The sequence below is a fragment of the Lissotriton helveticus genome, chromosome 10, assembly GCF_964261635.1.
Source record: "Lissotriton helveticus chromosome 10, aLisHel1.1, whole genome shotgun sequence".
In the NCBI taxonomy this organism is placed as follows: Eukaryota; Metazoa; Chordata; class Amphibia; order Caudata; family Salamandridae; genus Lissotriton; species Lissotriton helveticus.
Window position 1 is genome coordinate 890,815,177 of NC_136071.1, and position 25,410 is coordinate 890,840,586.

At 40.8% G+C, this 25,410-nt stretch overlaps 1 protein-coding gene across 5 annotated transcripts in view; it reads left to right on the forward strand.

Annotated features, from left to right (window-relative positions):
* Positions 1-25,410, forward strand: part of TRAK1 (trafficking kinesin protein 1) — a 376,613-nt gene that overhangs the window by 168,054 nt on the left and 183,149 nt on the right. For all 5 annotated transcript variants that reach the window (XM_078663533.1, XM_078663532.1, XM_078663534.1 and 2 more), the window contains exons 3-5: positions 645-721; positions 2,490-2,606; positions 21,054-21,154. In XM_078663533.1, the coding sequence (XP_078519659.1) occupies positions 671-721; positions 2,490-2,606; positions 21,054-21,154 (269 nt within the window). In that variant the 5' untranslated portion in view covers positions 645-670. The remainder of the gene's footprint in view (positions 1-644; positions 722-2,489; positions 2,607-21,053; positions 21,155-25,410) is intronic.

A 25,410-nucleotide genomic window follows, 5' to 3' on the forward strand; every position in this document is an offset into this window, starting at 1 on the left:
TGACTGTCAGGAGAAATATTTCTAACTATGTTTTGTGTGGTGAGCCATTTTTTCACTTCCACGTTTTGAGAAAGGACTGTTTCTTTTTAGTGGTTGTTGCAGAAGATGTGCAGTGGATTAATGGTGGCTCTACTCTTATGCAGACAAAGTGGATCACCAATTAGAAAACGGAAATCTTTAGCAATTATTAGAAACTGGTGAAGTGACATCAGGAAGATTAACTAATAAACTAATCAACTGACTGTTCACAGATAATTGAATGATCTGAGAGTACAATGTGATTTCCTCTGACTAAGAATCTGGTTATGAACTGCTGATGTGAGAGCAATTTTCGAGCTTCTGAAATTACCTCAAATGATTTTCAACAAATATACTTCTAGCTAATGAGTTCATGAGCATTTGTTGTGAATTAATGAACTGAAGAAAAAATGACAAGCATCCTGATATTCTGACCTATAGGAATAGTAGCAGAACTAGCTAACCACCCTCCATGGAATCTCGGATCCAGCATTAGTAGCTTTCATTTTATTGACAAATAAAAATCTGATACCAGTGGTGCTTATAGCAAAAAAGCTTGGTACTACAATATATAAAATTTCAACTAATGATGTCCCGCATAATTATTTTTTCTTTTTTCCCTGCAGTCCTATGTGCTGAACGAGTGGGCCAGATGACTAAAACATACAATGATATAGATGCTGTTACACGACTACTTGAAGAGGTTTGTGAATAGAGATAATATAATGTGAAGCAGACTGAGTCATTCGCAGTTTTGAAATTTACACCAATTAGTTAAACAATGATGCATTTCTCTTTATTGTCCTAATTATATTCTCTACTTCAGATACATATTTAAAGGATTTAAAATATATTATTTTACTTTTCAGAGAGTGGATGGTATTTACCCCATATGAAGTATACAGCACTTCATGTTTTTGAAATAACACCAGACAGCATTCATTGCAATAAAAAATAAGACACAATGTAATTTGTAATATGCGAAGTAGGGGTTCATTTCTGTATTTTAGTTATGTGATTAAGTGTGTAACACAGAAAGGGTTGTTTTCGACCAAAAATACCAACTGAAAAATATGCTTGATAAGATAACTCTAGAGGCAGTTTATGTTGATTCTTATCGCAGAGCTTTTTGGCCATTGCTAGGATTTTGGCACTATCGAGGAAATTAAGACCCATGAGTTTCTTCCCTAGGTGGCACTAACACTAATATTGTAGACTATAGAGGATTGTCTGTCACATTATATAGGATTTCCATGAAAACCTTCATAAAATCTGACTTCTTCAACTACGAATATTTGCCTTTTGCATGTGCTAGATGTTTGTGTATGAAGGAAGTTTTAACAGAGAATCTCAATTATTTCACATTGGGGAACCTTTGTTATAATTTTTGGCTTTAAGACCTTTGCTTAGCTAGTGACCATTTCCCCATGCATCCACGATACAGATAGCTATGCCCAATTAGATTCCCTTCTTTAGCTTTGTAGTTTACACCACAACCCTTGCACAATATGTTGAAAAAGCATGTCTTCAATGAGAAAGCAAACTTTAGCAACACTACCAGCTCCACATGGGCTACCTGGGAAGTGACACCAGAGCTGGCAATAGCCACTTCAGGTGCATGATCACTTTATGGTCTTAACCCTTGATACTACAGAGATCTGAAGCCTATTACTCATGGTGGCCTCTCTGACCTGCAGAATCTCCATTAGCAACATCTCCACAGTATCATCATCATTACAATGACCACCCGCAGTAAATTGGTAGCTACCACTTAAAGCCGCTCCTACATTACCTGTACTGTCAGCAAGAAAACCACCACATTTACCACCCGTACCTGCTCTATATAACAAACAAGAGAGATGTTGCCACTGCCAACTTTTTCAATGGTGCCACCATTGGCAACAGCCCAAGTGCACTTCAGCTCGCTTCCTGGTTTACTAATCTCATCATGCCTGATGGTTTAAGTTTATTCATCTGCATGTTTACTGTTTTAAAATTTAACAACCCTTCCAAAAGCATAACTAAATAGATTGTCAGGAAGTGTCTCTACATAGGCACATATTTTTATTTGATTACTTTAATTGCTGTAGTTTATTAAACCATTTTTGCCTTCTAAACCTATGTTATCTTAACCAGATATTCATATGACGACGGTAAACCTTCCAGTGAAGTTAACTTTGCCAAAAAAAATTCTACGGTTACATTTGCTTTCTCAGTTAATGCATGGTAAAACACAGAACCCCCTCTTAGTAGAAGGTAAATTCTGTTGTCAAACTTTAGCTTACAGAAACAAAGTCCTGAAAGACAATATAAGGTCATATTGTATTGAATGTTATAGAGAAAAGTATCATCAATAGGTATACATTTTATTTTAAGCTCATATGTTTGCATGGTCTTGTGTTAACATTACCATATGTTAAAGAAAAGTATTAAAAGTAATCCCCCTCTTGGTCTCTCATTGCAACTTACAGAAAGAACGGGATTTAGAGTTAGCTGCACGCATTGGCCAGTCACTACTAAAGAAGAATAAAGCCTTAACAGAAAGAAATGAATACCTTGAAGAACAAGTAGGGCATATCCGAGAAGAGGTAAGGTTTGGATTATTTAAAACTTTTGAATCTGTAATATATTGAAGAGTTTTCTTAATGAGCATTAGAGTTTTCAGAACTTTCTGTTGCTGGAGTATTTTTCCATATTATTGATTAATGAATACTACTCTAGCACATGTTTATTGAGGTTCATTTTGTTGTAGAAGTGGTAGACAGACTAATAGCATCATTAAAACTGTTCTGCATCAGTTAAACTAAGGGTCTGATTTAGCAGGGGACAGTAAAGGATAATCTGCCAAAATACAGCTAACTTAATTTTACACCCTGAAGGTGAGAACATCACTGAATTGAAGTTATGCGAAGGACAGCTATCCTGGTAGCAGTAATTGCTCTGGTTTTAGCATCAGATCTGCCAATTTGTGAAAGTTACAAATATGAGAATGATGGTGGAACAGCCTCCTAGTCTTGTGGAATTTATACTCCACCATCTCTGGCAGAGCTGCCTGTAGGATAGACCCCTAGAGAAATGGAGGTTGTCTAGCCCCAAAAGGTAAGGCAAGTATGAGCCTTGAGCTCTTAACATGCTTGGAAACCCCCTAGGTCCAGCATGGTAGGAAGTCTACAACTCTACATATGGCTTCTATAAAATCTGATTGTGTACCTCCTCATAGTGTTTGTACTGTGGATCATTGATAGGCATTTTCCTTTTGTGTTTTTTTCTTCAGCCCTTGGATAATACCAGGTGTTAGCCTGCCCTTCTAGTTTAGGCTGATGTCACCCAAATCTATTTAGGAGTTAGCGAATGGATGTAGAAATCATGTTTAAATTATATGTAAATACTGAATCTTCTATGAAAACTGACTGTGTGTTAATGGCATAGAGACAGAGATTTTGCAAACTGGCAAAGCTGTTTTGTGGATGAAATCATCTCTTAGCCATTTTCCATGGTTTTTCATTGTCCTCCGTTTACTAGGGTGATTTTTCATGCAACTGTTTTGTTGGAGCCACACATATTATTTTTGATAAAAGGCTTATGTAAACCCACCCCAAATAATATTTTGTTGTAGCAAACTTCAATCAAAATAGATCTGGTTATATTGACAACTAAACTATTCTTGCCTACTTTCATAATTTCTGCACATTCCTCTGTTCTACTTCTTGCATCTCTGACAATCTGCCGACGTCTGTCATTAATTCTTGCCATGATTTAAGCAACTGTCTTGTATAGAGGAAAGCGTAGAACAGATAGTCAAATCTCACAGTTATGCAGAGTGCACTTGTCCATTTGTTTGCAGATTAAGTCTTGTTTTAATGATTAACATAAAAGACTTATTAACATTCAAAATAAAAAAACACTAAGTAGAATGTAAATTATAACATTGGTGACTTGCCTTATCATTGTTGGAGGTGGATGTTGCTACTGCTTAAAAAGATGAGACCTTATTCAACATTGTCTCAAAATGCATTCCTGAACAACTTAACAGTAGTCAAGTAATTTGAACATAATCATAAGGGATATTAAAATAAAACATGTTTACCTGTAGGATTTAAATTTTGTTAGCATTGCAATGAAATTTTCCAAAATGCATTGTTAATGATTCAAAACTTAGCACCACATAGGCAGGATACACCGTGACTACAACTATATCATCATGAATTATGGCCTAACACCACATGGGCTATTAGGACTGCAGTGCGCACTACTTAAATGAAAAAATTCAAAAAAATTATATTCTTAAATGTTCAAACCATTTGACCAATAATATGCCATGTCATAACATTTATTTAAATCATCTTTAGATCATGAACATAAACATTATTCATGCTATGATATCGAATTTCAAACTTCAAACATATACATTAATATTTGCAAATTTGTCAGAACCACCACCCAATGCATTTCGGGACTTCGTTGTCCCTTCGTCAGGGGTTCCAGTAGTCAACTGTAAAAGCAACAAGGAAACAATATAAAACGATGCCTTATCGCATACGATGAAATCTATCATCACAATACATCAACATGAAATATATACTGCAACGTTCACATGAATGTTATTAAACAACACTACGGCTATTTCTACTGATGCAATCTAAAACACAATATGTATAATCATATATGCAAAGACGTGAAAGAACTCATGCTTGAACAGTGCCCAGCCACCAGGAGTGCAAACATAAGAAAAAACATACCTCACAAATATTTGAAGACTTATTTCTGAAATGAAATGAAAATGCATCCAAAGCATCACTTCTACCAATCGCGGCAAGATGTTGAAAACATAAATTACCAATGTTATACTAATGCCTTGCTCACCTTTTTAGAACAGGACTACAACTTAGTCCAAACAACCAATCTCGTGGTCAGATGCCGACTCTAAAAAAATGCAGTATCTGTGATCAGTGACACGATCCTAATGCAAATAATCCGTAATACGTGTAGTCCCCGCCCACTGCTCACCTCTAATTGTAGCAGTAAATCACACCGAGAGTCTGTCAACTTAATCCTCGGTACCTACAAAAACGTAAAGGTAACATCAATACCTTAGAAAAATTAACCGCTCGTTGCCTTAGCCAAAGCCAAAACCCCTCCTCGCATACCTCTTAAACGCGCCGAGTGCCTTTCAAATTCATCCGCCTGGCTGTCTGATGCACTTCCGTGTCATCGTTTACAGCTTATAACCATACCTTCCGGTCGGACTCTCATCATGAATACTGACAACAGACTATACTTAACTACAACAGAAGAGTTGTGGAACTACAGAAGGTCCGCTCGTGTACATGCAAATATGACATGAATGAAAATCCACACATATGATTCAATAATTATTCCGAAACTACCGCGTATTCAAAAACAAGTCATCTCTGATGACAATAACAACATACTCGCCGACCACCAATATATTCAAATCAATGAAACTTTATCAAATACAAGACTCACTGTGTGAATGTGACATAAAAAGCGTGACAAAAAAAGAAAGAGTGGCAGAAAGAAGGTGAATAGCTGAAAAAAGAAGAATTAATAAAATAAACTAGATGGATCCCTGCCTGCTATTTACAACTTAATAAAGGATTAACATGAATTAACCTGCCTACTATTTACAACTTTTGCTCCCACAATATATATGCATCGATGTTATTCAATAAGCCTTTTAGTGTAGATTACAATGTGTAGTGTTATCATGTATTTTAAAATGTGTCTCTATAGGATTCCTTAAGGCAAAATGAGGCTGTCCTCCTGCCCAACTATTAAAGAAAACAGCTAAATTCGAATTTGTCATTAAGCCCCCCTGGGCTCAGAGTTTGTAATTTTTTAATCCAGAAAGCCTCTCTCTGGAGGAGTGCCTGGTCATTGTCTCTACCTGCATACCGGGCGACTGCTTCAATGATCTGACACTTCATCTGTGCGATGGTGTGTCTCAGTTCGATCCAATGTACTGCCAATGGAGACGTACGGTTTTGATTCCGTATCCTGCTCTTGTGCTCTGATATTCGTATTTTAAATTTCCTTGTGGTTTTCCCAACATATAATAGCCCACATGGACATTTGATAGAGTAAACAACGAATTCAGTATTGCAGTCAGACGTGTGATATAATGGAATTTTTTCACCAGTTCTAGGATGTAGTAACGTGGTCCCTAGTATCATATTATTGCAGTTGTTGCAATTCCAACATTTCGTAGTGCCCCGGAATGAACCACTTTTTAGTTTGGCTTTTGCTGGTTTTGTTAGAAATTCTTTTAGATTTTGGGCTCTTGAATATGCACATAATGGTTTTTCACTAAACAAATTTCCAAAATCTGGTTCCACTTCCAATAGTTCCCATCTATGCAGAAGGATCTTTTTAATGTCTCTCGAAGCTGATGAATACTTAGAAACAAAAATCATCCGGTTCGTGCTGGTTTTTTCTTTTTTGGTCAATAACGAGCTTCTTGTCATGTTGTTTACTTTTGTCAGTTGAATGTCAAGTATAGGTTCTGGATATCCTCTTTGGATGTACCTTGCCTTTTGTTGAGTTAATGATGCTGCACAATCAGTTTCGTTCGAGGAGATACGTTTGATCCTCATAAATTGAGATGTGGGTAAATTGTCAATTAGATTTTTTGGATGGAAGCTGGTATATAACAATGCATTATTTCTGTCGGTTGGTTTCTTGAACAGCTTAGTTTCTATAGTTTGCTCCTTCAATTTTACCACAACATCCAGGAACGAAATTTCATCATGATGAATCGTAGAGGTAAATTGTATCCTCGGATCTATTTGGTTGAGACGAGTAATGTTTCTCACAAGTGAATCTTCAGATAGACGCCAAATTAAAAAAATGTCGTCAATATAGCGTCGAAAGAACACAAGACCTTCTTGCCATTGTACATCCAACAGTATGTTATCATGTTCAAATTTCGCCATGAATGTATTGGCATACATGGGTGCCCCTGGAAAACCCATGGATGTCCCGTTCATCTGATTATAGAAGACATCTTGCCACTCAAAATAACTGTTCATTAGGCAGAACTCCAATAACTGTAACACGAAACATTTCTGACTGTCTGTTCCTTCTTCTTGAAGAAGTGCCCATTCGACTGCTTCCAAACCAGACTGATGTGGAATAGATGTATATAATGCCACGACATCTATCGTGCATAGTATCCAATGTTCCTGAGTTTGAGGGATCGCTGTTAAACTTCTCAAAAAGTCTGAAGTATCTTCAATGTAGGTTGACCATTTCTGCACAAAAGACTGAAGAAAATGATCAATATATCTCCCTGGATTTTCAAAAATTGATCCGCAGCCAGATACAATGGGTCGAAATGGCGGGTCGTGAAGATTTTTATGAATCTTAGGTAGGAAATAAATCCTAGGGCGTCTTGGATGAATTTGCTGTAAATATTTCCTAGTTGTTTCATCAATCCAATTGAGTTTTACTGCTTGCTCAAGAATCTTATCAAGGATTTGCGAAATTTCACAGGTGGGATCTTGACCCAACTTTAGGTACGTGTTTTCATCCGTGACATGTTCAGTCCCTTTCTTCATGTAGAAATCACCATCCATCATGACAAGCCCTCCACCTTTATCAGCCTTCTAAAAATCTTCACGACCCGCCATTTCGACCCATTGTATCTGGCTGCGGATCAATTTTTGAAAATCCAGGGAGATATATTGATCATTTTCTTCAGTCTTTTGTGCAGAAATGGTCAACCTACATTGAAGATACTTCAGACTTTTTGAGAAGTTTAACAGCGATCCCTCAAACTCAGGAACATTGGATACTATGCACGATAGATGTCGTGGCATTATATACATCTATTCCACATCAGTCTGGTTTGGAAGCAGTCGAATGGGCACTTCTTCAAGAAGAAGGAACAGACAGTCAGAAATGTTTCGTGTTACAGTTATTGGAGTTCTGCCTAATGAACAGTTATTTTGAGTGGCAAGATGTCTTCTATAATCAGATGAACGGGACATCCATGGGTTTTCCAGGGGCACCCATGTATGCCAATACATTCATGGCGAAATTTGAACATGATAACATACTGTTGGATGTACAATGGCAAGAAGGTCTTGTGTTCTTTCGACGCTATATTGACGACATTTTTTTAATTTGGCGTCTATCTGAAGATTCACTTGTGAGAAACATTACTCGTCTCAACCAAATAGATCCGAGGATACAATTTACCTCTACGATTCATCATGATGAAATTTCGTTCCTGGATGTTGTGGTAAAATTGAAGGAGCAAACTATAGAAACTAAGCTGTTCAAGAAACCAACCGACAGAAATAATGCATTGTTATATACCAGCTTCCATCCAAAAAATCTAATTGACAATTTACCCACATCTCAATTTATGAGGATCAAACGTATCTCCTCGAACGAAACTGATTGTGCAGCATCATTAACTCAACAAAAGGCAAGGTACATCCAAAGAGGATATCCAGAACCAATACTTGACATTCAACTGACAAAAGTAAACAACATGACAAGAAGCTCGTTATTGACCAAAAAAGAAAAAACCAGCACGAACCGGATGATTTTTGTTTCTAAGTATTCATCAGCTTCGAGAGACATTAAAAAGATCCTTCTGCATAGATGGGAACTATTGGAAGTGGAACCAGATTTTGGAAATTTGTTTAGTGAAAAACCATTATGTGCATATTCAAGAGCCCAAAATCTAAAAGAATTTCTAACAAAACCAGCAAAAGCCAAACTAAAAAGTGGTTCATTCCGGGGCACTACGAAATGTTGGAATTGCAACAACTGCAATAATATGATACTAGGGACCACGTTACTACATCCTAGAACTGGTGAAAAAATTCCATTATATCACACGTCTGACTGCAATACTGAATTCGTTGTTTACTCTATCAAATGTCCATGTGGGCTATTATATGTTGGGAAAACCACAAGGAAATTTAAAATACGAATATCAGAGCACAAGAGCAGGATACGGAATCAAAACCGTACGTCTCCATTGGCAGTACATTGGATCGAACTGAGACACACCATCGCACAGATGAAGTGTCAGATCATTGAAGCAGTCGCCCGGTATGCAGGTAGAGACAATGACCAGGCACTCCTCCAGAGAGAGGCTTTCTGGATTAAAAAATTACAAACTCTGAGCCCAGGGGGGCTTAATGACAAATTCGAATTTAGCTGTTTTCTTTAATAGTTGGGCAGGAGGACAGCCTCATTTTGCCTTAAGGAATCCTATAGAGACACATTTTAAAATACATGATAACACTACACATTGTAATCTACACTAAAAGGCTTATTGAATAACATCGATGCATATATATTGTGGGAGCAAAAGTTGTAAATAGTAGGCAGGTTAATTCATGTTAATCCTTTATTAAGTTGTAAATAGCAGGCAGGGATCCATCTAGTTTATTTTATTAATTCTTCTTTTTTCAGCTATTCACCTTCTTTCTGCCACTCTTTCTTTTTTTGTCACGCTTTTTATGTCACATTCACACAGTGAGTCTTGTATTTGATAAAGTTTCATTGATTTGAATATATTGGTGGTCGGCGAGTATGTTGTTATTGTCATCAGAGATGACTTGTTTTTGAATACGCGGTAGTTTCGGAATAATTATTGAATCATATGTGTGGATTTTCATTCATGTCATATTTGCATGTACACGAGCGGACCTTCTGTAGTTCCACAACTCTTCTGTTGTAGTTAAGTATAGTCTGTTGTCAGTATTCATGATGAGAGTCCGACCGGAAGGTATGGTTATAAGCTGTAAACGATGACACGGAAGTGCATCAGACAGCCAGGCGGATGAATTTGAAAGGCACTCGGCGCGTTTAAGAGGTATGCGAGGAGGGGTTTTGGCTTTGGCTAAGGCAACGAGCGGTTAATTTTTCTAAGGTATTGATGTTACCTTTACGTTTTTGTAGGTACCGAGGATTAAGTTGACAGACTCTCGGTGTGATTTACTGCTACAATTAGAGGTGAGCAGTGGGCGGGGACTACACGTATTACGGATTATTTGCATTAGGATCGTGTCACTGATCACAGATACTGCATTTTTTTAGAGTCGGCATCTGACCACGAGATTGGTTGTTTGGACTAAGTTGTAGTCCTGTTCTAAAAAGGTGAGCAAGGCATTAGTATAACATTGGTAATTTATGTTTTCAACATCTTGCCGCGATTGGTAGAAGTGATGCTTTGGATGCATTTTCATTTCATTTCAGAAATAAGTCTTCAAATATTTGTGAGGTATGTTTTTTCTTATGTTTGCACTCCTGGTGGCTGGGCACTGTTCAAGCATGAGTTCTTTCACGTCTTTGCATATATGATTATACATATTGTGTTTTAGATTGCATCAGTAGAAATAGCCGTAGTGTTGTTTAATAACATTCATGTGAACGTTGCAGTATATATTTCATGTTGATGTATTGTGATGATAGATTTCATCGTATGCGATAAGGCATCGTTTTATATTGTTTCCTTGTTGCTTTTACAGTTGACTACTGGAACCCCTGACGAAGGGACAACGAAGTCCCGAAATGCATTGGGTGGTGGTTCTGACAAATTTGCAAATATTAATGTATATGTTTGAAGTTTGAAATTCGATATCATAGCATGAATAATGTTTATGTTCATGATCTAAAGATGATTTAAATGTTATGACATGGCATATTATTGGTCAAATGGTTTGAACATTTAAGAATATAATTTTTTTGAATTTTTTCATTTAAGTAGTGCGCACTGCAGTCCTAATAGCCCATGTGGTGTTAGGCCATAATTCATAATTGTTCACTAATACTTAGCAGGTATTAATGCAGAGCAGCACACATACCGTCTAAAAAGAGTTTAAATTTAAGGAGAGTGTGCGACAATCTTCCACATATATTTTACAACTATATCATCAACATAAGCAAAACTTTGAAATGAGAGCCCAAAGTAATTTAAAAAATCTGAAAGATAGTTGCTTCTAATTTGGTTGAAGGAAGAGGCCAACTTCGATTCTACCTCTGCATTTGCAAATCTGCTTTAATAGTGCTTGATTTACTCAAATAGCAGGATGAACATTGTGTTATTGAATCTTCAGTACAAGAAAGCCAATATTTAGCATGACCGCCTTTTAGAAGACCCCCTTTACCTTGTCCTGGGTCTTCTTAAGTTCATGAAGGCCAGGGTAATGGAAATTCATATATATTGGCGACCTTTAGATGAGCAGTTTCCAAACTAGCTTGCACTCGAGCATACAGGGAAAGGTTATTGTGGAATTAAAAAAGAAATCTGTTTTAACAAAATATTAAACCGCACTCACGACAAGTATCTGCGTGATGTGCTTACATGTTAAAATTGAGCACATTTCAATGCACTCAGGCATGTACGTAAAAGCAAAGCCAGAAATACAAGCCCGAGTAGAAAAAACCTCCTGCATGCACTTGTTCAAACTAATTTAAGCACAGCGAGAGAATCTCCCCCACGTGCTTGTTCGAATTAATCTGATGATGCGCTAAGGATATATTGTGGGGTTGTAATTGAGTTTGACTTTGCCAAAGAGAATATTTATTTTTTGACTTAAGTCTATTTGGTGTTCCACCTCTTTTGGTTTTAAGGAGCTCCTCTCACTTGGTGAGATATGCATAATATCAGCCTTCATGTCTTTAATAAAATCATGATTTTCTACCCATCCCAGCTGTGGAAAATCTGAATTTTGGCTCCACCAAACGTGCAGTTATTTACAGATGTGGAATTAAAAAAAAGTGCTAAGTGGTTCACCAAAACATGGCTTGTCGGAGAAAGTGCTTTCATCAGAAATTAATCACTTAACACATAATATGGTTTGCAGTTTGCCATGGGGTGTGCTGAGGCATTTCCTCCATCATCATGGTGGCCTAAGCATACCACATACCAAGGTTTTAATAATCATGTGAGCCTCCCAAAATGTAATGTGACAATCTGCTAGTGATCTCATATGTAACAGCACATTTTTCTTTCTCCACTCCTGTTGAATGTGTACATATCACTGCACTTTATGACCCTTATTTCTAGGTGTGTACTTCTGGAAATGCATGGAAATGGATTCTGAAACCCAATTTTCAGTGGCATCAGGAAGTGCCTTGAGCATTTATTTATTTTGATCACCTTATGTATTTGGTTATTTACTTAAATGAGGAGAGACCTACAGTAGTTATTTTAGCAGATGTACCACATTAATTTGCCCTTTTCAATGCACAATTTTAGTGTACTATGTTAGCCTCCACCCCAGGCTCAAAAGTAAAAAGAAAAAAAACACCTGTACATTTTGCCAAATATTAAACTTGCACATGAACCTCAGATTCCTATGGTGGTCTGTTAAGAAGAGTGGTACCTCTGTTGCTTGCCGACCACGGAATTGAACTAACAACTAGGCCGGCTGCAAAATAATTTATGCTGACCTGCCTAAGTCTGACAGAAAAATAAATAAAAATCCAGACCCAAGCAGAAAGAATGCATTGGAATCTGAATGTTTAAAATGTGAGTATATGACCCACGTTAAAATCACTCAACTGACTTGAGTACACTAATAATTCGAGTCCAATGCCTTCTGTACCATGCTTATGGTTGTTTCTCTAATAGGCCCGTTCTTCTTTTAAGGTTTGGTATCTTCGGCACCATGTATAAGGCTATGTGGTAAAGAGGCCTACTCAACCTGCGAAGTTTAACATGCACAATATGTCCAGAAGAACCTTGAGATCTAGCTGGCTGCTTGATTGTGCCAAAGCAAGTTCAAACTAACAAAACATAGAGGATGTACAATCAAATCCCGTTTTCACTTTGGCACAAGCTAGATCCAACCAAACAGTACTGGACACCACTGTATGCATGGATGTGGATGTGTTTCGAAAATTGTTGCCTCTATGGGGCTATCCCTCACGTCAGATACCATCCCCTAGCCGATCCGAAAGGTCTAATCCAAGAATTGCAACATCTCTGTCAATTTTATTAACCGGGAGGAATTGTCTCTGCGCCACTTACTGGTCATTTGCACTTATACTGTGATGGGGTCAGATGTGTTATCTCTGAGCTAATGATCTTCCCCCATAAATAAAACAAAAAAACACAGAAGACTGTATGGAGGTTTGTACTCCCTCCCCCACCCCATGTGCTGTGAAGTCTCCTTGAAGGGACACTCTAGACGCCGCCTTACCTGCCGTGAGGGGAACGGCCAACTTGCTTTCTACTTTGCCCCTGCTCACCGCCTGCTCACTGCCAGAACCGCGCCGTGAGGGAAACGGCCAGCGCTTAAAATCTTCAGCGCCCATACCGCCATCCACCGCCATCCACCCGGTGCAGCAGCAGCTGGGGAACTACATCACCCAGCTGCCCCGGGGGTGGACGCGGCGGGTGTGACGGCGGCCACGCGCCAGGAGGCGCCTTATTAGCAGGGAGCGCCGAAGCGCTATTGGGACACTCTAGACGCCGCCTTACCTGCCGTGAGGGGAACGGCCAACTTGCTTTCTACTTTGCCCCTGCTCACCGCCTGCTCACTGCCAGAACCGCGCCGTGAGGGAAACGGCCAGCGCTTAAAATCTTCAGCGCCCATACCGCCATCCACCGCCATCCACCCGGTGCAGCAGCAGCTGGGGAACTACATCACCCAGCTGCCCCGGGGGTGGACGCGGCGGGTGTGACGGCGGCCACGCGCCAGGAGGCGCCTTATTAGCAGGGAGCGCCGAAGCGCTATTGGGACACTCTAGACGCCGCCTTACCTGCCGTGAGGGGAACGGCCAACTTGCTTTCTACTTTGCCCCTGCTCACCGCCTGCTCACTGCCAGAACCGCGCCGTGAGGGAAACGGCCAGCGCTTAAAATCTTCAGCGCCCATACCGCCATCCACCGCCATCCACCCGGTGCAGCAGCAGCTGGGGAACTACATCACCCAGCTGCCCCGGGGGTGGACGCGGCGGGTGTGATGGCGGCCACGCGCCAGGAGGCGCCTTATTAGCAGGGAGCGACGAAGCGCTATTGGGACACTCTAGACGCCGCCTTACCTGCCGTGAGGGGAACGGCCAACTTGCTTTCTACTTTGCCCCTGCTCACCGCCTGCTCACTGCCAGAACCGCGCCGTGAGGGAAACGGCCAGCGCTTAAAATCTTCAGCGCCCATACCGCCATCCACCGCCATCCACCCGGTGCAGCAGCAGCTGGGGAACTACATCACCCAGCTGCCCCGGGGGTGGACGCGGCGGGTGTGACGGCGGCCACGCGCCAGGAGGCGCCTTATTAGCAGGGAGCGCCGAAGCGCTATTGGGACACTCTAGACGCCGCCTTACCTGCCGTGAGGGGAACGGCCAACTTGCTTTCTACTTTGCCCCTGCTCACCGCCTGCTCACTGCCAGAACCGCGCCGTGAGGGAAACGGCGAGCGCTTAAAATCTTCAGCGCCCATACCGCCATCCACCGCCATCCACCCGGTGCAGCAGCAGCTGGGGAACTACATCACCCAGCTGCCCCGGGGGTGGACGCGGCGGGTGTGACGGCGGCCACGCGCCAGGAGGCGCCTTATTAGCAGGGAACGCCTCTCGCACACGCGAGTCGCGCGCGGGAGAAGCCCGGGACAAGGGCGGGACAGTCTTAGACAGTCCTAGACTGGCCGGGACTGGACTGGGCCACCCCCCTGAAAGTCGACATACAAGTAAGAAAACAAGCCTATTATTCATCATATGCTACGGATAGTACTCATCTGGGGTATTTCTCTTTGATTGACTGTCAAATGTGACTTTTGCTCCTTGGTATTATTCTGCTTGCGTATTTTTGTGTTTCTGGAACCCCCGCTAGTGCTTTTAGTAGGGGTCAGTGTGTTATACCTGTTCTTGCTTGGCTAACTTAACGGCGTAATCGTGTCATGCCTAAAAATATGACTAAAAAACCGGCTCAAGCGAATACTAAGCCTATAGAGAATTATATGGTTCAAGTAGTGAGTAAGATCAATGATAAAAGGAGACAGTCATTGGGCTTAAGTCAGTCCCCGGATTTACATCCATTAAGCCCGACTCAAAATAGTCACCAGATAAGCATCACAGCTCCGGATGTTTCTACCGACCTGATAGATCTAATGGTCGATTCTAATCCAATTATGGACCAGCATAATACCCTTTCACTAGACATTGAAGTAGATTTAGTCTCTCCAGACTTAGAAGCCGCTTCTGATTCTGAGCCTGTGACTTTGGATGATAAACCTGATGACCCTTCGTCTCCTGAACTAGAAGCCCGACCTGCCAGAAGACATAGAAGAGTGCAGGAAAAACGGTCAGGCTTACGATCAGGAAATAGGAAGAGAAAATCCCCACCCATAGGGAAATACAAAGTAAAACCCACTGAAGATGCAGAAAATAATACCCTTGAAAAAAGTGATCAGGATAACAGCTATAATGAGGATGACCTGCTACTGAAAATAGCTGATATCATTGATTCAAAAATTAAAATTATTATTAAGCCGCTTGTTGCAAAGATCGACAGACTAAATGCGGAAATAAAAAGAATGGGTGCTCTTCAGTCAAAGACAAAGGATGGGGTTGATAATTTAACTACATTGGTGTCACAATTGGGAGAGCCAGCCGAGTCTAAGGAAGGAAGTCTGGCAGAGAACGTGAATGGGCAAATACTCCCTGATCCTACAGCTCAAAAGGGGACTAATCCTACTAATCATCCTGCGACTACAGATGGTATACCACCGCCAATATCAATTTAACCAGTAATACGCCAGGAATTAGATCCCCTTCAATTTATTGAAGAAGCATCGCCAGTGGTATTAGTGTTGGCCAATGTGCCCCCGGCAACGGATACCCAAATGGAATCACCAGCATCCTTGTCAAGTAAGGCTCTGCACTGGCTTACTTCTAATATGCAAATGGCTCCAGGAGGCAAGCATCAGCTTGCAGGTGAAATCAAGTCTGTGAAAAGGGTTGCTTGGATTGGGAACCGCCCGAAAAGGTTCAAAGGAGACTGTGTTATAGTGACTTTTTGCCATGCTGCTGTACTACCCAATGTTTTAAACTATATTTTTCCACCACAGAGAAGAGCTGGGTCTGTTGTCCCATTAACTTTAAAATTCTTTTATGGTGAGCAACAAAATGTGACATTCCCAAGAACTCCTGGCCCGTTATGGGAATCAGTTAGAAACAACAGAGGATCAAGGGCTGCTCCAAATGAATGGGGTTTGACCCTAGGGAATAGATATGAAGTCTTATCAGATCTAAATGCCTGTGATTGACTGGGCAGAAGTAATTTCCATACTGATTTCCCAACCCCTATTGGGGTATTCTTAAGAGGGGAAGTGGATGCCCAGACAAACTCTGTAACTACTAATCTGTTGATAAATTCAAGTAGTGTACAGGGGGATATAGGAGTCACAGGTGTTACATGTAATGAGTATCAATGTATTGCTGCTGTTGATAATACTGAAGAAACTGACTATAATGCCAATTTATCCCCAAATATGGTTGTAAATGTGGATAATTTAGGTGCAAACTATAATAGTCAGGAACAAAGTGCTAACCTACCTTATAGTAGTGAATCTTCTATTAACAGAGCATCTGGACAATGTATCCTATTGTCCTGGAACATTGCAGGTCTGAGAAGCAAGATACCTTCACAGGATTGGCAATCTTTCCTGGATTCTAAGGATATAATCCTGCTCCAGGAAACTTGGCAATTAGATCCAGATCCTATGGAAGGATATTTACACTTTTATGTTCCGGCCACACCAACTTTAAGGGGAAGACCTAAAGGTGGATTAATAACATGGGTAAAACAAAATAGTGGCTATTCAGTGGTTCAACTTGTTACTAACCATCCTGATATTCTGCTGATTAAGCTACAACGGCCATCTAGCTTGGATTTGTATATTTTTAACATCTATTCAAGGGGCTTACCAGGTGGCAAACCCACGGAGGTGGTTGACTTGTTAGATTCCCTCTTAAAACAATACTGCTTAAAAGCAAACGTTATTGTTGGAGGTGATTTTAATTGTTGTTTTGAACCCCTAGACAACCACGATATCGATCTTACGCTAGATGAGGATTATATCTGGGATATCCCTCAACTTTCTTTACCACCAATTAAAAAATGGTGTGAGGCTGCATTGCAGCTAAAAATCCTGTGTGTAGAGTCTGGCTTGCGGGCCACTAATGGAAGAGTGATCTCAGACAAACATGGTGCTACTACCTTTTCTAATGGAAATTCACACAGTCGTATTGACTATATTCTAATCAACAAAGAGAATTGGGCCAGTGTTGTTGATATGTGTGTAGAGCCTAGAGTGGAAAGCGACCATGATCCATTAACTTTGACATTTAAAATGTATGGAGTACTGAGAGATGATGATTTGAGGGAAATTGTTAAAATAAATCTCTCAAATGACACTAGACGCATTAGATGGGCAACTTGTGCAGCCACCGAGGAAAGCCTAACAGCTATGAGGGATTTAACGCTACAGGCCATTGAAGAAATAAGGAGTATAAGTCTTATGGATACCTAGTTATCTGAAATTAGTAGGATCCACGATGAATTTTTTAAAAGGTTAAAAACATTTTTTGTCAGAACAGTTACTAAGAAGCAGCGTAGGCCAGTAAGAAAGGAAGATCAGTGGTATGATAAATCCTGCAGGGATTCTTATAAGGCATTATCTGTTGCAGTTAAGTCTAAGGATAAAAATAAAATAAGCGAAGCACGTGTTATGTACAAAAAGGTCCAGACAAGTGCAAGAAGGGAATGGGAGGAGGACTATTGGAGGGATCTGCTTAAAGCAAGTGAGGAAAGATCTATGACACCCTTTTGGAACATTGTTAAATGGGGAAGGGGTGCCATAAGAGGAGAACCCATGAACCATGTGTCACCAGAAGCTTGGGTATCCCACTATGTGACTCAGTTTGCTGCTGAGGAAATAGATGGAGAGGACTGTGCGACTCCAGTAAATACACTGGAGAGCTACTTATCTTTTAGCAAAGCTGATGTCCTAAAAACCTTAAATAATATCCCTAAAGCCAGAGCACCGGGCTTAGACTTTGTCCCAGCAGACCTTTTTATGCACGATAAAGACCTTTGGGCCACGTATATTCACCTGCTAGTAAATGGAATCGCAAAGGGCTCGCCTATTCCTGAGACCTGGAAGGGAGCCGAGATCATCCCCATCTATAAAAAGGGGGCATGCTCGGACCCAGGCAATTATAGGCCTATTAGCCTCATTGCATGTATTCAGAAAGTTTTAGCCAGACTTTTGCTTCAGCGAATCCATGGGTGGATAGACGATCAGGATATACTGTCACCTTTGCAGGCAGGCTTTCGCAGTCATACAAGTACCATAGATCAGGTGTTTAGATTTGTTTTAATCTACTGGCGCGTAGTTATACTTGGGGGGGGGGGAATGCTTTTTGCCGCTTTTGTCGATTTAAAATCGGCTTTTGATTTAGTCCCCCGCCACAAGTTGTGGAATGCTCTTCAAAAACAGGGCATCCCAAATGTCATTCTGTCCCTATTAATAAGAATGCATGAAAATAATTTTGCACAAGTGAGATGGAATCATCAGGGTAATGTCACTGACAAATTTCCAATTGAGAAAGGAGTACGCCAAGGTTGCGTGCTCGCTCCAACGCTTTTTTCGCTATACATCAACAGGGTGATCAAATACTATGAATGTCAACCAACTGATGCCCCCAAGTTGGCAGGTAAACTGATACCCCTGTTGATGTTTGCGGACGACACGCTGTTGATATCCAAGACACAACAGGGATTGCAGAAGGCTATAGGAGTGTTTGAATTATTCTGTGTAGAACATGGTCTTGTAATTAATACAAGTAAAACAAAATGTATGGTTCTACATAAACGGCGACATATTAGAGGGAAAGTCATTATGGATGGGGTCCAGTTGGAACAGACTCAGGTTTTTAAGTACCTTGGAATTAATTTGTCTTATAATATGGATTGGAAACAACATACAAATGAGCTAGCGACAAGACACGCTCAATTAACTGGAGCTCTTGCTAAGGAACTTTTCACATCATATACTAAACCTATCAGACCAGTCTTAAAAATTTATAATGCAAAGGTTGGAGCGGCTGTTTTGTATGGAGCTGAACTCTGGGGGCCCAGCAATCTTACAAAGCTGATGGTAGCGCAGAATAGATTTCTTCGTAACATTACTGGGCTACCATTGTCAACACCTTTGATACCCCTGAAATATGATCTGGGTTTCCATAGTTTTGAGGATATGGCTAGATATAGATCTGTAGCCTACTGGAGAAGGCTCTGGGTAACCCCAGAACTTTCTCAGTATGCCCAAGGATTCCTAGAGGTCCGATCATTGGACAAAGGGTGTAAAATTGTCTGGCTGAGAGATGTGAGAAGTATATACAGGGCGATGGGTTTATCCCTATTGTGGGATGATCCTGTTAACAATGTTTTTCCCCCAAAAAAGGTACTTCGAGACCTATACTGGAGCATGATTGAGACTAAGTGCTTTAGTAATCGCATTGAACGATCCTTTACTGGAGATTTTCTTGAACTTAAGCATGCTCCGGCACTTGAACCTTACTGGGACTGGATAACTGTACCAGGGGATCGGAAAAGGTACCATCAGTTGAGGGTAGGGTCTTTACCCTTAAATGCCCTAACTCAGAAATGGAATAAGAGTAAAAGTCCAAGGTGCCCTTTCTGCCCTGAGCAAAATGAAAACTTTGGACATGTGCTATTTGCCTGCCCCGAATATATTGTTCCCAGGCGGTCATGGCTTAAACCGATTTGTGTCCTGTTAAACTTGAGAAATGCTAGTGAGGCACTTCGGGTACTAAGAACTGATACATCACAGCCTGTTGTTATAGCCATGTCAAAGTTTTTGCATTGGATATGGATTATTCGGTCACGCAAAATGAGCCTGGAATAACCATGAATTTTTGTCGTCTGTGGATATTCAATTCTGCTTAGCATATTGTTAAGTGATTAACTATGTGCACTGCACTAGTAACTGATAATTTGGTAATTTTTCTTTTGAAATGATGAATTTGTTCACATGATTTTACTTAGAAATACTTTTTTAAATTAGGTTTAATTTTAGAATATGTAAAAATGTAAATAGGATGAGTGAGGGTGTTATTTATTGTATTTAAATTGTATATTGAACATTTTTAAATTGTACTTTGCCTATGGAGAAATAATCGTGGTTCCGGCACCTTTGTGGGATAGCGGGTGGGGTTCAAAAATAATTGTTCTTCTTTTCTTTTTACTTTTTTGTCGTTTTTCTTTCTTTTTTATGGATTGTAATATGTCTTTCATGATTGAAATATATCGAATAAAGACTATTTTGAATTTGACATATTTTAGTTAGTTAAAATTAAAAAGAAGCGCTGCCCCTTGGGGAAGAGTCACCCTGATGCACTGCTGAATTACCTCCTGGGAAGTAATCAAATATTTGATCCTGATTCCCAAAAAAACATTGTGATTCCATTAGATTCTTGTTGAATTTTTATTCATTCATGTTTTTCGTCATTCCTTTATGTAATCAATCATGAAATTGCAGCATTCCATATAACTATCAAGTCCTGTACATTTCTTTACCATGAAACTGTACCTTGAAGGTGACAGTTGTGATTCCCACATTGTAAACGTATATTCACAAGTAAATTCAGTATTCTGAAGGGGATTTTCTTTTCGACTTCTTATTCACAAACCCTTTAAAAGCGATGACCGTTATTTTTGTTTTTGATGTTTTACTTTCTTTTATTCTCTCAGTTTTCACTAGCCTCAGCACCATCAGATGGTCCTAATGCAACATTGGTCTCATATAGCATTGCTCTGTCCTGCCTCATTTGTACAGCACACTACCACTTTGTCCAGCCTCCCTCCTGGAGTAGACCAGTAGAGACAAGAGCCGGTTTCATATTATGAATCCAGGTGGCTTGGGGTTAGAGGTCGGAGGACACTAACTCTCCAGCTCATAATGACAATTTGGTTAAAAAATAAAATGTACTTTGTAAAAATCTGCGTATTGTTCCCTGCACAGGTTTCTCAGCTACACCATGAGTTGTCCATGAAAGATGAGTTACTTCAGTTTTACACCAGTGCTGCAGAGGAAAGCGAGCCGGAGTCTGTCTGCTCAACACCGTAAGCTATTCCTTCAGTTTCCCTCACAGTATGTCTCCAAATGGCTGGAGAGGCCTGTCTTATTTTACATGTTGAACTGGTAACTTGAACTGTGCCCAGTGACAATTACTGGTATAGATAATATTGCGGCCAAAAATAAAACTGCGAATTTTCCCCTTTTCCCCTTTGTATTTTCCCCTAGCGTGAATCACAGGGTTGTTATTTCAGAATATCTGCCTAAAATGTTAAACATTAACTCTGCAGTTGCTTATTATTATTAATGATGCCTTTGCCTTGTGTTAGCGAGCCCAGCCTTGGAGGCAGGCAACACACCCTGGGCTGAAAGTGAGACGATATCCTTTATTATGTTGTCTTTGGAGGTCCCTGTATTTTTAAGTGCTTTTCTCACATTTCGAAGGGATCATGTAAGGACTATTTGTAAAACAGACTGCAGTGAAATACTAAATTCCCTTTAACTGATTGGTTTCCAGAGATTCAGTATCTACAGGGATGCCTAGCACCAGGACACTCTTGAGTAGCCATACGCTTTATAAATATTTTCATTGATTCATTAATTTATTTATTCATAACTAAAAGCCGAGACGAGCCTAATCATAAACAGATGCAAATAAGATTATTGTAGAATTTTTAATCAATAAATTACGTTTTGTTTAAATTTCATAAATTCCTTTTTATTTGCCATTTGTTTATTGTGACTCTCAAGATTATTTGTCCCATCCAATACATTTCACTGTAAAGTTCTTTTTTATGAACCTTTATTTCCTTGAAAAACCAGGAGAGATGATGGTGGCTGCCTATGCACTATAAACAATGCAGCCACATTTATCTTATATGTAACCTTCGACCTAAAATAGTAGAGTGAAATTGTTATAAAAAATATGTCTGTGGTCTGAGTGACAAAGGATGTGTAATACAAGGAAAAAGATGCTCCCAGGTGGTTTCCTGCCAGAGGTAAGGTACTGCCCTAGATGAAGAATCCCACCGTCCAGAACTACCTGCGAGTGCATGTTTCCTATGAACGTTAGAGGGCTGCACTATACGTTAAAACAGTGTAAGAAGCACATAATAGTACTTGAGTCATGTCAACAACAACGTCAAAGTTCTGCTGGGAAAGCATTCTACAAAATGTGCAAGCTAATATACCCTAGTACTTGCATTGAATAGAGGGCTACCTACAGTATTGTCGAACACTTTTGAAATCAGGTGGTTGCCCTGGGAAAGGTACACAAAGAAGTGTAGACCAGGTAGCGGAAAAACACCATAGGAGAAGGAAATAAAAAAAGGGCCATGAAATAAAGTAGCTTGACTCCCTGCGTCTTAAGACATAGAGACCAGCGATGAAGAGGTGATGACAGAAAAGAAGTAGTCCAAAGTGTTTTTTCATGTGTTAGACAGTCATGTAAAACTCCGTGGATGGAGAGTTCTACATTCTGGGTGCACAGCCTGAAAATAATTGGGATAAAGTGCTTCATAGACTAGGAGCTCCCTGGCAAAACATCCATCAAGTGTGGTGAGAAACATTGACCCCCTAAAGAAGACCAACTTTTTAGCATGGCCCAATGTGAACCCACTGTGCAGAAGTTTGTGTATGAAACTATGTTGAAGGTGGATCTAGCATCAATTTAGAGCCATTGAAGTACAATTAGGACTGGAGTGATCTGACCAAAGCAACTTATGCTGGTGACCACGGGAGCTGCTAAATAGAGGTCTGCCTTCAGGCTGCTATTGCAAACTAGGTTTTACAGTGAGAAATGTTTGCCATAATTCAGCATGGAAAGGTCATAATATTGGACTGCTTAATCAAAGTTAGCCTTTTTGTAGCCCACATTGGTATTGTTCATCCCATGTTATGATAACCTCCTGGAGTTTAAGATTAATTAAACCCAGCAATGAAGCACTTTAATTGATAGAGAGAGCAATGCTTAGTGCAGTGAGATTATTGCTTCAGGATTAGGTAAGCATGTCAGAGGATGCTGAATAGAGGAAGAAGTATTCATTTTTTCTAGAATTTGAATTTGTTAGTCATGTTTGTATTTTTTTCTGTTGACATTGAATGTTGAAAGGTATACGAATCAGAGGATACCTACAGGTATGGTAGTTGTATGCCTCCAGCAAATTGTTGTCTAGATATTTGGAATGTGTGCGGTACTTTACAAAGTGGATTTAAATCAACAATAGAAATAGTGAGGGCTAAGATGGAGCCTTGGTGGATTTCGTTGTGTAGCAGGACAAGATGACAGGGGGATTAATGGTCCAAGTAAAGGATAACATAGTTGAGGTAGTTTGCCTCACTGCCTAGCAGACATGTTAGGATGTTAAAGAGAGAACTCCATGCTGTGGTTTGTCAAGGCCACAGACCATTCACAAAGAATCAGAAGGCAACGTTCTCATATGCCGATTATCCTGGGAGCTTCAGCAATGATTTAAAGCATGGCGGCATTGGTACTACAACTTGCCCTAATTCAGACTGGCATTCAGTTAGTAGAATGTTGTTTGTAATATAACTCTTAAATTGCAATGCCAAAAGGGGGCTCTGATTTTTGCAAAAGAAAACATTTTTTTTTCGTCTGCTGTCTAGTTCTTTCACGGCTCTTACCCCTCTTCCGGTTCCGGTGAAGGGGGCATATTAACTGAATGCTTCCCTGAGCGCGCAGTGGACGCTTTGAGTAAGTCGCACTTGCCTACTACTCTGTGCCAGTGACCTGATATTATTGTGCTGCCTATCACGCTGCTAATCGCATTTTACCTGCTTTTACTATGGTGCTAATCATGCTGCTTATCGCGTTTTAATAGTTTTACTTGCTTTTACTGTTTTAACTGCCTCAGTCCTTTGGGAGCACTTTTTACCTTCCTTGCTTTCCTTGACTCGTTGGTCCGCCGATGGGCTTCCCGTTTGAGCTGAAAGAGTCTTGGAAAGAGTCTCCTTGCTGCCCTCTCTGCTCCTCTGCCTGACCGAGCCAGATGCGATCTAGTTCTCTCACCACTCCTACCCCTCTTCCGGTTCTGGTGACGGGGGCATATTAACTGGATGCTTCCCCGAGCGCTCGCCAAAGGCATGCCCGTCTGCGCCCGTCCGCGCCTGGCCGGCCAGGCATGCTGCCGGTTCCATTAAATACAGTAACTGACAGAATATTATGTACTCTAGGTCACAACTACTTGCACTACTACCTAAATCCCCGCATAGGAAGTGTGCACCTAGTATAAACTTTACTAAAGGGGAGGCTGATCATTGCAGACCGGCCGCATGGGTTGGGAGGTGCTGAGATGCATACTTACGAGCCCCCGATAACCAGTAGACCTTCTGTTCTTAAGGGAGCACCTATTCACGGCTGTTCCATGATTACGCATAAGACAGAAATTGCCCTGCCCATTATTACGCTTAATCTGGACTGCCTCTTTATCACCGAAACCTGGGCTAAGGAACACTCAGGCCCGACCTGACTGATGCTGTTCCCCCAGGCTACACTATCCTTAGACATGACCGACCCCGCAGAATGGGTGGTGGCCTAGCCCTTGTGGCTAGAGACTTTCTCAAATGTACCCTCACCCCGCTGGTGGGAGCCCGGGTTCGCTTCTAGAAGCGGCCATCTTCGGTATTAAATCTGAGAAAACTGCAAATTCTCAGGCCTTTCCGGTTTATCGTCCTCCGGGGTCCAGGCTGATTTTCTTGATACAAGGGGCCAGCCTTTAGAACCTTTTGCTATCATGACACACTATACAATTCTTGGGGATTTCAATTTCCATCTTGAATACACCTGGACACTGATTCTGTACACTTTCTTGACCTCATGAATTCCATGGGCTTTGAGCAACTTATTCATTCTCCTACCCACAGGGCCGGCCACACTCTGGACGGCACTTTTGTTAACCACAGTAATCTTAGGATCAAGGCTGTCCTGCCTCTTAGCTGGGTTGACCATGGGCTGGTTGAGCTTGATGTCACCTTTCCCTCCCTCACTAAGGTCACGTCTAATGTACCCCCCAAAAATATATTAAGTAGAAGAATACATAAGGTCATGGCCTCGGACTGGAAGGAGGCTCTGACCTTAACTTCGGACAGTAGCCCTACTGCTTATCCTACAACGGCAGAGGGTTTCCTTGACTCGATTACCAACTCACTGGACAGCTGCTCCTGTCAAATGCTGTATTACTAAGATAACCAAATACTCAGCCCTGTGGTTCTCATATGAACTTAGGACTCTTAGACAGCTCTGTCATAGGCAATAACGTAGGTGGCGGGCGGCCCCTTGCCTTCA